Source organism: Corvus moneduloides, chromosome 6 (genome assembly GCF_009650955.1).
Source record: "Corvus moneduloides isolate bCorMon1 chromosome 6, bCorMon1.pri, whole genome shotgun sequence".
In the NCBI taxonomy this organism is placed as follows: Eukaryota; Metazoa; Chordata; class Aves; order Passeriformes; family Corvidae; genus Corvus; species Corvus moneduloides.
Window position 1 is genome coordinate 59,171,025 of NC_045481.1, and position 16,122 is coordinate 59,187,146.

A 16,122-nucleotide genomic window follows, 5' to 3' on the forward strand; every position below is an offset into this window, starting at 1 on the left:
AAGCCCGACAGGAATTCTTTATAGTACTAACTCAGGTACGTGCTTTAATGAGTGTGAGTGCCATTTTACATTTTCCTCAGTATTTTTGGCTGGTTTGACTTGTGAACCTTGAAAAGAAATTGACAATTATTTGGAGGGGGATGTTCTACATTTTAAATCTGGTCTAGATTCTGCTGTTCTCAGAATTCACTTACTCTTTTTTACTATTTAAAATTTTAAAAAACCAAAACCTGATTTTCTTATCCTCACTTTCAGTCAAAAAAGATCCAAGCCCAGCTAAAAGAGCTTCGTTATGGGAAAAAAGATTTGGTTTTTAAGGTAAGTTTTGTTTCATTATAGTTAAATGAAGTATTAGAGTTAATATAATATTGGAGTAAAGTAGGAATATGATAGCTGCCTTTATTATTGCAGTTCTAAGGAATAATTTTGTTCTGAAAAGCGCACAAAACACCAAGACAGACTTATTACCATAATGCATTTTCAGAAATATAATATACTTATATCTATATTTATGTGCTCACAAAAAGCAAAATTCTAGGTTACTGCTCATGAATAAAACCCGTTGCCCTAATCCATACATTCTGTAACATGTTTTTTATCTTTCTAACTGAATGATATAGTATTGTACAGATGCTTCTTGTTTTTCCTTTAATTAGCAGTCCTCCATGGCAAAGTCAAGTATTGTTAACATTTAAAGCAAATCTTTGTATTTATGAGAAGCTTGAGCAATGTAATGTTCCTTAGGTCTGAAGATTTAAGAAAAAGAAATGTCTGTTGCTTGAACAATCCAAATCTGTTCTAGCTAGCACATTTTAAAAAATAATAAAAATTTTTAAAATAAAGGAGGGGAGGACAGAACATAAAGAGATTGCTGAAGGGCATCAAGTCCAAGTTAACAAAGAGAGAAGTTAATCCCTGTTAAAGGAGGAGGAGAGAGATGCAGGTCACCTGACTGAACACTGTTATGGAGTAGTCCTTTTATTTATTCCCAGCATAAAGGATGAAGACTAAGTAGTCATCTTCAAAGTGACTATACCTAGAATTACTTACAAAGTCATGCACGTCAATATGCATTCCAGATTGTCTTCTGGAAGTGTTTAACTCTCTCTACTGTCTCTCTATTTTATATACAGTGCTGTAAATATAGAAAAATATAGGCCATTTAAAAGACACAGTGTGATTTCTGTGGTTTTTGGGGTTTTTTTTTAATGCATAGATTGATTCCAGGTTTTTTCAGGAACATTTATTTCTGGTCTTCATTAGACTAAAACCAGGGAAACAGCTTTAGAGAAAAAAAAAAAAAAAAAAAAAAAAAAAAAGGATATTATAGATCTAGGCATTTAAATTTTAACTCCATCTAGCATTAACAAAAATAACACATCTTTCGTCAAATTCAGTATAATGGAGAGCTTGAGCAGAGGCAAAGATGCAAAATTCTAATCTTGCCTAGGTGTGAAAGCTTGTTTTCTTTGGCTGAAGCAGTAGGATTGTTCAGCACTAGTATCTACTTGTTTTCATTATGCTAATACACAGTGATCCCAAAAATGGATATGAGTTATGCTCGGGTGTATACTAATGCTTAGCAAGGGAAGTCTTGCTAAGTACTACCCACCTGGAAAAAGCTTACAGAAGATGAAAAAGAAAATGGGAACATACACAAGTGAAAGGCTGTCCAGCAAGTCACTGGCATGCATGCAATGAAATCCACCTTCTCCTAATCCTAGTTCAGTAAACTATAACAATGTAGTAGTTAAGATACACATGTAAAGAACTGTACTAATGGAGAAAATGTGTCTAGTGTGAATAGGAATAGACGTGGTCTCATCTGACTGGATATGCCTTTCTCCACTATAGTCTCCATTTCAAATCCTTGGAGACCTATCTTCTGAAGACTATGTCTACATTTAACCACATTAATTATGCTTTAGAGTCCTTGATTTACATTGAGTAGATATAGTTCTTGATTATGAATGAATACTAGAGCCACCAGCTAAGATGTAGGTCCCAAGTTAGGTAGTGTGGTAGTCTCCTCTGTGGTAGTCTCCTCTGAGTGGTAGTCTCCTCTCTGTGGTAGTCTCCTCTGAGTGCTCTTATTGCAAAATAAGGATAGTTACTTGCCTTCTATGGAAACTATGATCTAATGTAATTAAAAACGCTCTGAGAACTTTAGATGGAGAATGTTAATGAATTGTGGATTCCAAAGTTCCACATACTGAGAACCAGATGTGTAAACACTTACAACATCTCCTGACCGTGTGCAATTCCGTATGAAATTGACTGCCTGCTTTGCTAATTTGATATGTCCTTTATATGTAACCAGAAATATTTTTGCAGGTTTATTCATCAGTCTTTTTCCTGACCAAGAAAATTTGATTTATGAAGCAGAGGGAGCAGCAACCATATGCTATCCTTCTAAATCATGTGAGATGGGAGGAGGATAGGTTCAGTGTGCTTGCTTGTGTGTGTTTCATGTCTGAAGACAGACACACTAAGCAGAGTAGAAGCCATTTGGTATAGGCTGGAAAGCTTTTTAAGTATCTGCTTGTGCTGGCTGTAAGGTAAACCAGTGGGAAGAATTAACCCCGCACAAATACCTTGCAAAACATTTCAAGTTGTTGCTGTAATTTATAGGAAAATTACTATGAAGGCAATAATACAGAAACACTGGCTTAAGCTGACAAAGTCAGAACAGGACCTGTTGGTCAGGGTGGTGGTAGCAGTCCAATTAAATGGTGGTTGCAGTCCAATTGGAGTGATGGATGTGGTCTTGTCAAAGTAGTGATCCTATGGAAAGGTCTGGTCTCTCTCTGGAGGTCCAGTGGTGGTGGTGGAGAGCTCTTGTCCTCTGGGAATCCAGTGGTTGGTAGTGTCCTGTCCCAAACCCCAGGTTATATAGAGGAAGGAATGTCCAGTACCTCCCTCAGGGCAGGGAATTTCACAATGGGCTGATGTAATTCTAAGAGTCATTCTGGGGAGTCCTTGATGGCCCATTAAGCAGAGATGGTCCCCCAGGGTGGCTGCTGCTTCCCCAGAAGGAGTTATCAGAGTTGAGTCATGGCAAAGATAGAGAAACACTGCTCCACCTACCTAAACAGCTCATCAGAAGGTAATGTGAATGGTGGTAGAATACATACTTTGGTTACACCCCACAGGACACCCCAGGACACTGCTTGATCAGAGAGAGGCTGCTAGGTTTGGGCAAGAACAGGTGATATCTCATTTCTAATTTGATACTGGAAACAAAACAGATTTAATGCTAGCATTGCTGTTGAGGCTATTTTATGAAGCTCTTAGTCTTTCTGATAAATGAAATGGATAGATGGTCTTCTGCCAGCACAGCATGCATGTTTGCGATAAAATCCTGGCTGTTGGCTACTTTCATGTTACTGGACTTCTACCTTTTCTCCTTCCACTCCCTTCCCACCCCATTAAACTTCTTTTTTCTGTGCAGCTTACTGAGGACTTTTGGGAAGTCTGCTCTCCATATAGCTCTGAACATTGCGAGCTTCTTGGAGCACTTCACCAGAAGGATGTAAGCTGCAGGCTATGAGATTTCTAAAGGGCATGAAGGAAAGTTGCTGTTCATGTCCATCAAACTAAGGCTTTCTCTGAAGGAATTCTGCAGATATATGTGAAATAGGTAGGGAGGGATTGTTTTTTTTTTATTTTGCATAATTGACATCAAGAAACTATTTCTTAAATTCTGGTAGCTATTACTGTCAATGGCTCTATTCTGAACTAGACCTCTGGGGATTAGGTGGGAGAGGAAGAGAAAAGGTGGAAAAAAGCAGCTTTCTCCTTAACATTCCAGTGAATTGGTAGATCATATCTTCTTTATCATATCTTACTTACACTTCTTATGTTTTAACAGTGTTTTATAATCTAGCTGATTAATTAGAGAGCATATATGTGTGTATGTTTTTATTTTTAACTCTCCCTATGTGATATAAAGCCGTGGGACATAAAAGTAATGAGCATCACAAAAATTAAGTCATGCACCCAAGGCTATAGAGGTTGTCAGTATCTCTGCTGAGATCATAATTTGAGCTCCTGTTGCTGTCAGATTTCAGTCCCTTAAAGCATGCAGCATGTCATCCTTAAAGAATTGTAAAGAGTTGAAATGTGCTTTGTATTATAATGAGAAAACCAAGAAATTATTAATAAAAATTGCCACTGAATGTTCTTAATTTTATCACTGCCTTTGTAAGTAGGTACTTACTAGTTCTGATTGACAGTACTCTTAATTGCAAATAATTTAAATTATCATCCTAAACCCCTGATTTAGTCAAGTACTCCTAATTTAAGTGCTTTGCTAGATTGAGGTCTGCATTCATTTCAGGCATTACAGACCACTTCTTTTTTAAATTACTCCTCCTTCATTAACTGTCTTCCCATTATTGAGCTATATTGTCGTGGAAGAAGTCTCATGTTTTACTAAATTAGAAAAGAATTTAAAAGAGTTTGGGTTTTTTTCATTAAATGCAATCGTGTATAAATGATAGTAATAAGAGATGAAGAAAAATAAATCTAGCAATGACTTTCAATGTCAGTTTATATAAGTATCTTGTATTATTGAAATTTCTCTTGTAAATTTGAAAGGTGACCATGCTTCAGTGCTATGGTTTCAGTATATCTTTGTTTGCTTTTTTCTAAGACTTTTGCTTCAGAGTTTCAGACATATTTGATCTACCACTTCATCTCTTTTCCCTTTGGTTGTTTAAATTCTAAGACAAAATATATTGATGGACAGTCCTAGAAAAACAAGAAAAAGTTCAAATGTGAGTAACAACTAACAGCACCTGGCCTACCAATGTACTTAATCTTTGTTCCATGGTAGAATTTAACTTCATAAAAGCAAGCAAATAGGATTGGCTATTACAACAAATAATACAATTTAGTATCTCAACACTTATTACCTTACAACAAATAAAGTAACTGCTAATATGTATTCTGTAGATGGTTTTACCATGAGTAACGTGATTTATCATTTTGCACCTTCCTCTGAAGAGCAAACCATATTTGATCCAGTTGGGTTCACAGATAGGACCAGTTCCTGCTGAAACATTGCTGTCAGAGTGGGTGTTTACTGAATAACAATCTGCTCTTGGCCCTAGGGAGTCTTGAGGCTTCTCTACATGTTCAGAGCCACCAGGTACCCAGTCAATAGCATTAAACTAGAGGATGTCTGGGAAGTCCAGTGCATGACTGGAGTCAGTGGCATCAGGAGCAGCAGAGGTATGCAGATAGAAATGGCAAGGCGAAGGCAGGCAGGGATTGTAGTGGGCATGGCTGGGAGAGAGGAACAATGGATGGAAAAGGGAGGAAGGAGGGAGGGCAGTGGAGAACCTTGCTCCCAGCGCTTGACAACCTCTGCTGCTCCATACAGTGGTTTAGCTTGTTTCTATGATGATACTCTTGAACTTACACGTTTCTTTGAAGTGCAGCTTCACAAAGTAAGAACAGGATTGTAATTTACCTTCAGTACTCTATTATACTTCTCAATAATGTTTCAAGTAGTATGAGTGCTCAATACCTCTAAAGGACTAAGGACCATGTCACTATTAAAGACAAAGCCATTTTCCAAATTCTTTGAAACACCTAGTTCTACACAAATTAAGTCATTATGTGACGTGAAAATCATTTAAATCATTTGCTATGGTGGAGTCAAGTACAAAACTATGTGAAATTATTTTTGCATTGTGTTGACTGTATTTGGTAAATATCTATACCGTTCCTCCCTCTGAAGTAAAACCGATGCCATGTTTGTTTCCCTCCCTATTAGCAAAGTTAATTACATGCCACAGTTAACTGATTTCCCAGAATTTTAAGTTACTTATTTCTCTAATGAAGACAATGAGATTCTACATTACATACAGAGAAAGAGATTAAATAATTAAAGAAAAACAAAGGAAAAAAAAAAACCAAACAAACAGAAAACCACCAAAGACCTGCTTTGGCAGAGAACTTGTGTAAACATTAAAATTACTTTGGTGCTCAGTGTGGTGATGCACATGTAGCAACTATAGAAGTGAAAATACACAGTATTACATAGTTATTAACATAAGTTATTAACATTGTACAGTTTAATTTATTGGCTATTCTCACCCTAAATCAAATTCTCTTGAGGCACACACTGGACTTCCTCATCCTCCTGCATTACCCATCATCTGGGTGGTGGCATGGGGCACAAGATGTTTCTAGACATGCAGTGGTTGCTTTCACCATTGTGAGCAAATGGCATTTGCCTTCAGGGTTTTGGTGGAGCATGACATACTCTGCCATGAGGATGTACCCTCACAACCAGATTCTTCAGCCGGACATCAGTCTTGCCACAATGTGGCAGCCCAGATGGGCTTACCTCTTCATTGACAGTTATTCTGCTTCTGTTGCAGAAGAGTTGGCCATTTTTCTCCTTAAGCCTGTCTAAAGATAGTTGGATAGCTCTCATCTCTGCAAACTGACTCGTTTCACCTTCTCCTTGAGCAGTTTCTGACTTCTTGTAAGGAATTCCATGTAGCTGCTTTCCATCTCTGATGCTTTTCCCCAAGATGGCAGGATCCAGCAGTATAAGCAAGGTATATTGCTTCCCACTTTCTGGTAATTTATTACATAGTGGGGCCTCTTCAGCACATTACCTTCTTCTCTGATGACATTCTAAAATCTTTTCCCTCTGGCCAGCCCGTGATAATTTCTAAGATTTCTGGAAAACTGGGGTATCCTATATGAGCTTTTTGTGTGATTAGTGCAACCCATGTACAGCATGATGTGTAGAGGAGACCCTTGTTTTGAACATCCAACCCAACACAGATAACCAGGTTGCCAAAAGCAGCTGTTTCAGTACTAATCACTTCTGCAAACAGCTCAAAACCCTTCATAAGCTGCCAGTATCTCCTTTTCAGTTGGAGTACAGCGAGTTTCACATCCTTTGTATCCCCAACTCCAAAAATCTAGGAGTTAACCTTGAGTCTTCCCTGGTGTTTTCTGCCAGAGGCTCCAGGTAGGACCATTCTCTCCAGTTGCATTATAGAGCACGTTTTTTACATCTTGCTCTGTTCAGACTGGCCCAAGGGCTACTGCTTGTTTTGTTCAAAAGCTTGCCATTGCTCAGGGCCCCATTTGAAATCATTCTTCTTCTGTGTCACTTCACAGAGTGAAGGGCTTGGAGGGCTTCCAGTCAGACTAATTTGGAATGTGCGTTCTCCAAAATCCTACACCACCTAAAAAACCTTATGTTTCTTTCTTGTTACTTGGTGGAGGCATGGATGTTATCTCATTATTCACATCCATTGAGATCTGATGATGTCTATCTTGCCATTGCCTTTGCAGGTCTCTTTACCTTTTTTATATAGCAAAACTTGCTTTCACAGAATTTGGACTATTTTCTTCCCATTCTCAAAAACTTCAGCTGTATTGCCCCATATGATGACAGCATCAGTGCACTGCAGGTGTTCCAGAGCTTCACCCTGTTCCAGTGCAATCTGGATCAGATGATAGAGTGCCATGGCAGATGGTAGGGTTGTGTTTCTATCCCTTGGGCACTTGATTCTAGGTGTACTGGATGCCACTCCAGGTGAAAGCAAACTGTGGCCTGCACATTTTTTTCATCCCACTTCCTTTTTTTTCCATCCCACTTCCTCATGGCCTCTCTGTGGTCCAACAGGTAAAACTCTAGAGTACTCTGTGGAATGTACCTTCTATATCCTATTTCTCGAGCAAAAGGATGCCTGCTCACATAAACTTCCTGAATTACTGGAACTCCCAGGATTCTCCAAAGCCAAGATGAGGGAAAACAAATACTGTCTTCATATTCCTGGATTTGACAAATTGCTTCATCCACTGCTGGTGACACATCATCTTTCCAAATTATTGTTGACAATGGGCTATCTTGCACTGATGGTGCACACTTTACAAATTTCTACCTCATGGGTTGTACACATAGAACTTCATCTGGATCTGTGGGGAATTACACATTGTCCAGGCCATAATATATCATTTCTCACATGGCTGTTTCTCTCAGGTATTACCGCAGACCTTGGCCCTAGGGTGTATCACCGTGTCCCACAGCCATAGGGAGGAGGAGGAGAGAAGATCCAGCAGGCAGGAATTGTGCAGCAAGATTGATTGATTTAATTATTTTATAAACTCTTTTATAGACGTTTTTCTTCATAGTCTAATTGGACAAAGGATCAGCCACCCCTTGGGGTGATTGGCTAAACTCCTAAAACATCCATTGTCAAAATATTTTCCTACTATAACATAAACAAGACTTTTCAAGGTTGCAGGCGGTTTGGTTGTTTACATAACTGCTGCCTCTTCTGTGAGAGAGAAAAGTCTCTCATGGACTTAGAAAATAGCAAGAAAATCCTTGCTAGCAGCATTTTTGTATCTACAATTCCCCCTTTTTGTTTGATAACAACTCTACTATTAATCCTAAGTAGAAATTTACATCAGTTATTAATTCGAAATATGTCCTTGAGGCTTTAACTATCTGACTCCATAACAAGAAATTTAAAGTTCAGTCTCTGCTTGTGGAAGGACCATCCCAGTCTCTGCTTGTAGAAGGACCATCTGCCTGATGGCTGACATCTTGGTCATCATCACAAGAGGCTGATGATCTACATTCTGGTCACCATTTGGATGGTTGGCATTCTCGTCATCATTTGGAGGTTACCTGTTCTGCCTCTGGTGCCGTAGGTCAGGGCGAACGCATTTTGAAGGTAGCCACCGTACCCCAGTATCTGTAGAAACGCAAGCATACCTACGACCCCAAATGATAAGCTCATGCGGGCCTTCCCACTGGTTAGTGAGTAAATTCCGTACCCAGACTTTTGCCCGGGGCAGTTGTGTGTCGCCTGCAGACTGCAATGAGAGAAAATGATTCAGAATAACAGGATTATTTGAATTTTGTGGTACTGTAAGGTGATAAATTGTATACAAAGCTTTTGCTAGTCGGCTTCAGTAACCAAATTCAAAGGTTCCTGTGAGAATCGCTGAAAAGCCATGATAACAGCCCTTAATTCAACTAACTGAGCAGGGCCTGACTTGGATTGGTGTGTTAGTCAAGCACCGCAAAGGCAGTGTAGGATACTGTGCACCCTTACGCACAGTGACCCCTGCTAAAAATTTGTCCCAATCCGTATGCCCCAAGCTGCCAACACATCCCATCCCCAAAGGTTAAGGGAAATGGTAGTGACATAAGGCCTAATTGTAGCTGTGTGCCCCTCTGAGTCCTTCACCACCACAGGCTGTTCGCTTAAATAGCTCTGTGTGGTTCCTCCTACTCCTGCGATGGCCGATCCCACCGGGGCTAAAGGCCATGAGGGAGGCCATGCAGAGAAGGAGATGATAGTTACATCAGCACCCGTATCAATCAAACCTCGAAGCTGAGTCCGGGGCGGATGGGTGTTCGGCAGGATCAGGGTGTATGTCATCTGTGGCCTTTGGTCAGAGATGTCTGCAGTCCAGAAGGCCTGCGGAAGTCCCGTAGATCCACTGCCGTCATCTTCGTGAGTTTGTTGTTCTATCCTGGGGACACAAGACTTAAAAGGCACTAATTTAGCAAGGCAGGTCTTTTCAGGAATAGTTACAGGGGGTTTTTGCGTGGAGACCATAGCACAAATCTGACCTTTAAAGTCAGCGTCAATAACTCCTGAGTGCACGAAGATTCCTTGTTGGGCAACGTCAGGTTTTCCCACCAGCATTGCACTGGATCCCTGGGCTAAGGGTCCACGTGCATCCAAGGGAACTTTATAAATACCACTAGAGTCTAAGATGACTGCAGCTGCGGTGTAGACATCAAAACCGTCTGATCCCTGGGTGCTGTCTCTAGGGTGGCTGAGTAGGCCTGTGCCTGTACCTGTGCCACTCTCTGGGGGAGCGACTGCATCGGAGAGCAATTCCCCCTCCTTGCACCCTGGCAGAAGTTTCCCAACAAAGGCCGACCATTGGCCTGAGTCTGGGATCTACAATAGTCCGAGCAATGCCCTGGCCTGCCACACCTCTTGCACTGGGGGATCGCTGTGTTCTCTTTTTGGCTCGGCTTAGGCCACTTCCATTTTTTCGCCTGTTTTGGTTGCTTTGGTTCACGACCAGAAGATGTGTGAACAGGCTGCAGGAACGCAGCCAAAGCAAACCTTTTCTGGTTCCCAGATCCCACCTTAGCGCAGGTTTTGACCATGTCTGTTACGTCAGGATCCCCTGGTAAGGCATCTATGATTTTTCTGCACTCCTCGTTTGCGTTATCTCTCACTAACTGCCTTAACAGCAACTGTCTTAACCCGTCATCCTCAAGCTGCTTCTCGAGAGAAGCAGTGACTTTCTCTACAAAAGAGAGGAATGACTCTGATTTCCCTTGAACTATTTCAATATATCGCTTTCTAGGCGCAGACAACTCTATGGTTTTCAACAGGGCAGCCATGCCGACCTGTGTAGCTTTCTGCAGGACGCTAGAGAACAAAGTACCCTGTAGACTGGGATCAGAGAAGGGACCAGTCCCCATAAGAGCATCTGTTCCTGCTGTCTGTCTAGGATTGGCAGCAGGGAGCTGCATATTTGCTAATGCAGCCTTGTCAGCCAGCTTTCTCCAGGTTTTCTCAAAAACTGTAAATAGTATAGGTTGAAATAGAATTTGACCTAAGTGTCTGATATCAAATGGAGCTAGCAAATCTGTATTTATCACCCTTATTATCTGCATAACCTCAGCAGAACCTAGCCCATGTTGTGCCACCTTGGATTGCAGATCCTGCGCAACCTTCCAAGCAATTACCTCATGCTTATCATGCTCGCCTGAATTTGGGAGAGCCTTATACACTGCTTGGATCTCCCCTTTTGGGGAGTCAGTACCATCCTGAACTTCTGGCACAGCCTGTGGATGGAGTGTAACAGCTTCCCGATTACCCCCAGAATCCTCAAATCTGTTTGGCATTCCAAGTGTTTCCAACAACCTCCAGTCACCCTCCTCCAATGCTCGCATTTTAACTGACTCTAAGAAGCGATTGTAGTGGGTTGGACGCACTGTTACCGTGCAGTCCTGAAAGATCCAGGGATGAGACTGGAGCAGCCTTTTCTTTTGCCGCCCGGCTACAGCTGCCTTACGACCTGAGGGCAGAACCTCATCTGCCTCACTTCCCGATGATGAGTCATCAGGCAAAGGCAACTCTGAGACACTGGGAACGAACAGAGGTGGACGGAGAGGGGCACTTTGGCTGGGTGGGCTAGGGCCAGAACAGACAGCACAGACTGCAGTTGGCTGCGCTGCAGTTTGAACAGCAGCCTCTTTATGGGATGCAGTCTTGGCGGGTCCCGACCGAACTGGTACTGCAGCTGCTGCAACCGTCTCCAGGGCTGCAGCCATGCCGGGCGCCGCGCTCGTCTCTTGCTCCACAGCTGCGTTCGGCACCATTGGTGGCCCTTGCGCTGCAGCCGTGCCCGGTGCCGCTGCTGGCCCTTGCTCCGCGGCCGTGTTTGGCGCCGCTGCCAAAAGTGCTGCTGTTTCTTGCTCCCCGGCCGTGTTCGGCGCTGCTTCCCCCAGCCGCCGCTCTGCAGCCGTGGCCGCTTCCGGGTTTTCCCGCAGCAGCACTACTTCCAGGTCGCCGCTGGTCGCACCGCTTCCTGATTCAGAGCCACGTCTCCCGCGGGCGGTGTGGGCAGTGCAGGTGGTGCTGGCGGCGCGGGCCTGGTGCACCCCGCACGGCAGGGTGCCTCTGTTATCTGCAGCAGCTGCTTTTGCAAGCTGAGCAGTTCTCCCAGCTGCCAGGATATGTTAGGTAACTGTCAGCAAAGGCAGATGCTGTATTAAAAGGTAGATGGCTCAGTTCTGCAGCGGTGCAGGACAGTCCAGCGCCAAGGAGGGCAGTGGACCACACCCAGGCAGTCTCAGTGCATGCATGCCTGGTGCTACGCCGGCTAAGAAGGAACATCCGGGCGTTCCTGGCACAGCTGATGCATGTGCAGACAGGCTAGAAGCTGCTCTGGGGGTCCAAGTTGCTAAGCCGCTAATTCGTGGCCCTGGATAAGCCCTGGCCGCCGCCAAACCGAGTGGCATGGCGGACTGCGCGCCCTCCCGTTGCCCCGACTCTCCCGCCTCTGCCGGCGCAGGGTCCCTGGGGGCCGCGGAGTCCTGTGACTGTGCAGGGTGAGGTGGCGCAGGCTCTGCCTGTGGAGTCGGGTCAGCGGGGTCCCCCTCGGACATTCCTCCGTCACTTACTACTGAAACAGGCAAGCCAGCTGTGCTGCTACAGTCAAGGTCTGTCAGCAGAATAAATAACGAATGCCAGATTTGGTATAATTCTAACACTGCTGGGTCCCCTGACAGACCGCTCATGCCGGACAGCACAGTCAAGTTCCTGCCATAAGGCAAAGTCCAGGGCAGTATCTCTGTCCGTGGAAATCCCTTTTAAGGTAGCCCAATCTAATAATTCCTGAACTGAGTTTTCAGGAATGGATGTGTGCAGTATGCTGAACACACCTTTCCAGACCATTACCACAGCATCGTTCTGTGAGCCGCTGTTCGCCATTTCTCAGTCACGTTGGACGTCCCGGTCCCAGGGGGGAAGGGGAACAGCGTACCTCTAGAGAAATTCGGCTTGGCTCGCAGCAGCAAGACATGTCAGAGTGCAGATCATGTCGGGGTCATCAAATATTACTGCAGGCCTTGGCCCTAGGGTATATCACCGTGTCCCACAGCCACAGGGAGGAGGAGGAGAGAAGATCCAGCAGGCAGGAATTGTGCAGCAAGATTGATTGATTTAATTATTTTATAAACTCTTTTATAGACTTTTTTCTTCATAGTCTAATTGGACAAAGGATCAGCCACCCCTTGGGGTGATTGGCTAAACTCCTAAAACATCCACTGTCAAAATATTTTCCTACTATAACATAAACAAGACTTTTCAAGGTTGCAGGCGGTTTGGTTGTTTACATAACTGCTGCCTCTTCTGTGAGAGAGAAAAGTCTCTCATGGACTTAGAAAATAGCAAGAAAATCCTTGCTAGTAGCATTTTTGTATCTACACTCAGGTGTTGAATACCCTTCTCTATTGCCATCTGTTTGCCTGGATGACATGGAATATTGCCCTTATGTGTATACCTTTCCCCCTGTACTTCAGAGGAGGCTAAGGGCTCCAGAGGCTAAGGGGTTGTGTCTTTTTTCCCATCTCTTTGGCGATGGTTGGCTCCTTAGCAAGTAATCCCAGCTGACTGCCTCACTTACCCTCTAATTCCAGACTACTAGGCCTGTTGTCCCCAGGTAAAATCCTTTTGTATCTCCCACAGCTCACTCAAGCATAGGGATTGAGTGGTGGTTTTTTCTTCTGTCTCTTCTTCCTGTTCCTGTGATGGCCCTTGTGGTGTCCATGGTAACAGCACTGAAAATGGCCCTTGTAATGGCTCTACTTCTAGCTTTTTTTTTCCTGCACCTCTTCACTGGCAGAGCATGAGACACAAAAAATAAACACTACTTAACAGCAACCAAAACATTAGTGTATTACCAACATTATTCTCATACTGAATCCAAAATACAGCAGCATACCATCTACTGAGAAGAAATTAACTCTGTCCCAACAGAAATGAGGACAAAAGAAGATGTCACTTTACATTGGCATCTTTCTGGTGCATATTCTTGTTTCAAATGTCACGTTTAGCATTTATATGTTGTTGCCATGATGTTATAATCATTAATAATACGTTAATGTTAGCAACACAGGAGTGACCTGAAGATATAAACTCAACTTGCTACTGAAAAGTACTTACAGGTTATTTGCAGACATGGGAATTTTTAAATATCATTATATAAGTGATATGTAAGAAGGTGGAGGGGTGTTATCATTATATTTCTCAGTAAGGACATTGGATTATGTATTAACATAATTAATTGATATTGTTACTGAAAGAAATCTCTTTCTACTGTTTTTTAATGGCTTAATGCAGTTTTGGAAAATATACATATGTAAAATGTGAATATCGTTTCAGTACTTAGTAATTCAGATCTATTTACTTATTGTCAGTACATTTTTTTATAACACAGCTTTGAGCATGAAAAGTTGTAGCTTTTTTAATGAACTGAAAAATCCCATTTAAAAATTTCTGTATGGATCTGAGGATGTGGCCTTAGTGATACAGTCCTGCATTGGATGGTTTTGCAGTCTTAAATAGCTAGCCTGCGTTTCTGTGTGAGACAAGTCTAGTTAAAAGCTACCATGAGACAATATGGATCCAATAGCGTATGATCCACGTGTGCTATTATATGCTGCTGAACCAAAAGCTGCCAAGATGTACAATTGTATGCTAATGCCAGAAGTACACTTTGACTCACAAGGATCATCAGTGTCCAACTCCGGGCCCTGCACAGGAAAGCCCTAAGAATCACACCATGCACCTGAGAGTATTGTCCAAACACTTCTTGAACTCTGTCAGGCTTGGTGCTGTGACTACTTCCCTGGGGACCCTGTTCCGGTGTCCAACCATCCTCTGGGTGAAGAATCTTTTTTAATATACAACCTAAACCTCCCTTGACACAATGTCATGCCATTCCCTCAGGTCCTGTCACTGATCCCCAGAGAAAAGAGATCAGTGCCTGCCCCTCCCCTTCTCCTCACAAGGAAGTTGTAGACTTTGAGAAGGTCTCTCCACAGTTTCTTCTCCAGGCTGAACAGTGCCCTCAACCTCTCTCTTCATAGGGCTTCCCCTCAATGCCCTTCACCACTTTTGTAGCCCTCCTTTGGACACTCTCTAATAGCTTAATCTCTTTCTTATATTGTGGTGTCCAAAACCACACGCAGAACTCAAGGTGAGTCCATACCACTGAAGAGCAGAGTGGTACAATCTCCTCTCTAGACCAGCTGGTGATGCTTTGTCTGATGCACCCCAGGACACAATTGGCCCTCCTGGCTGCCAGGGCACTGCTGACTCATATTCAACTTGCCATCAGCCAGGATCCCCAGGTCCCTTTCCACAACACTGATTTCCAGTGTCTCATTCCCAAATTTATATATAAATCCAGGATTGTCCCATTCCAGGAGCAGAATCCAGCACTTTCCCCTGTTAAACTTCATATGGTTGGTGATTTCCCAGGAGTACAATGGATCTGAATCTGGAGCACATGAGTATTATCCCAAATTGGGTGTTCTTCCTAGCAGACAATTTTGAGTACCTTGCCATTTGGTCTAAATCAGAAAGAAATTAAAAATTATTTGAGAGGATACTTCTGCATCACTTAGTGTCCCCCCTTAGAATCGTAGAATCATCAAAGTTGGAAGAGAGCTTTAAGATCAAGTCCAACTGTCAGCCTAGCAATACCACTGTTATCCCTAAGCCACTAAACCGCTAAACCATAACACTCAGCACCAGATCCAGACACCTCTTAAACACTTCCAGGGATGGTGACTCCACCACCTCCCTGGGCAACCTGTTCCAAAGCCCAACCACCCTAACAATGATTTTATTTTTCTAGTATCTAACTGTCATGGTTTAGGAATGGTATTCTCCAATTCTCCAATTCAGTGTTCCCACTGAAACCACTCCAGATAATGCACTGCTTGCTCACTCTTGCTTCTCCTCCCCCTGCCATTCAGTGGTCTGGAGAGGAGGATTGGAGGCACAAAACGTAAAGATCATGGGTTGAGATAAGAACAATTTATTGGAAACAGCAATAAGATAACAAAATGAACAGTAACAGCAACCATACTAAAGACAGAGTGTACAAGTCAAGAAATGTTATTGCTCACCCTGTGGAAACCCCCAACCACTCTCTCTGCTACACTACGTCAATCTGGAAGGGATCCTGGATCCCCTGTCCCTGGAAAATGATCTGGGGTGGTATTGAATAACCTCTGAGTCCTGGCCATGCCCCCTCCTGGCTACTGCAAAAATTAACCCTGTCCTGGCCAGCACCAGGACACTAATCTGAATCTCCCCTGTCCTGGCTTAGGGCCATTTTCTCTGGTCATCTCACTGCAGGCATGGTAGAAGAGACTGGCCCCCACCTCAACTACAACCTTCTTTCAGGTAGTTGTAAAGCTTTGATCCTATTTCTTAGGATATTCCTGACAGCAAATTCAGAGGCGTCTACATGACTATCTGCAGCATGAAGTTGTAAAAATAAGTACATTAAATTTTGGCTTTTTGG

The 16,122-nt window shown here is 43.1% G+C and overlaps 1 protein-coding gene across 1 annotated transcript in view; it reads left to right on the forward strand.

Moving 5' to 3' along the window:
* The window catches only part of LUZP2 (leucine zipper protein 2), a 215,994-nt gene that overhangs the window by 137,966 nt on the left and 61,906 nt on the right, over positions 1-16,122 (forward strand). Inside the window, exon 7 of the mRNA XM_032113534.1 lies at positions 256-318. Within this exon, the coding sequence (XP_031969425.1) occupies positions 256-318 (63 nt within the window). The remainder of the gene's footprint in view (positions 1-255; positions 319-16,122) is intronic.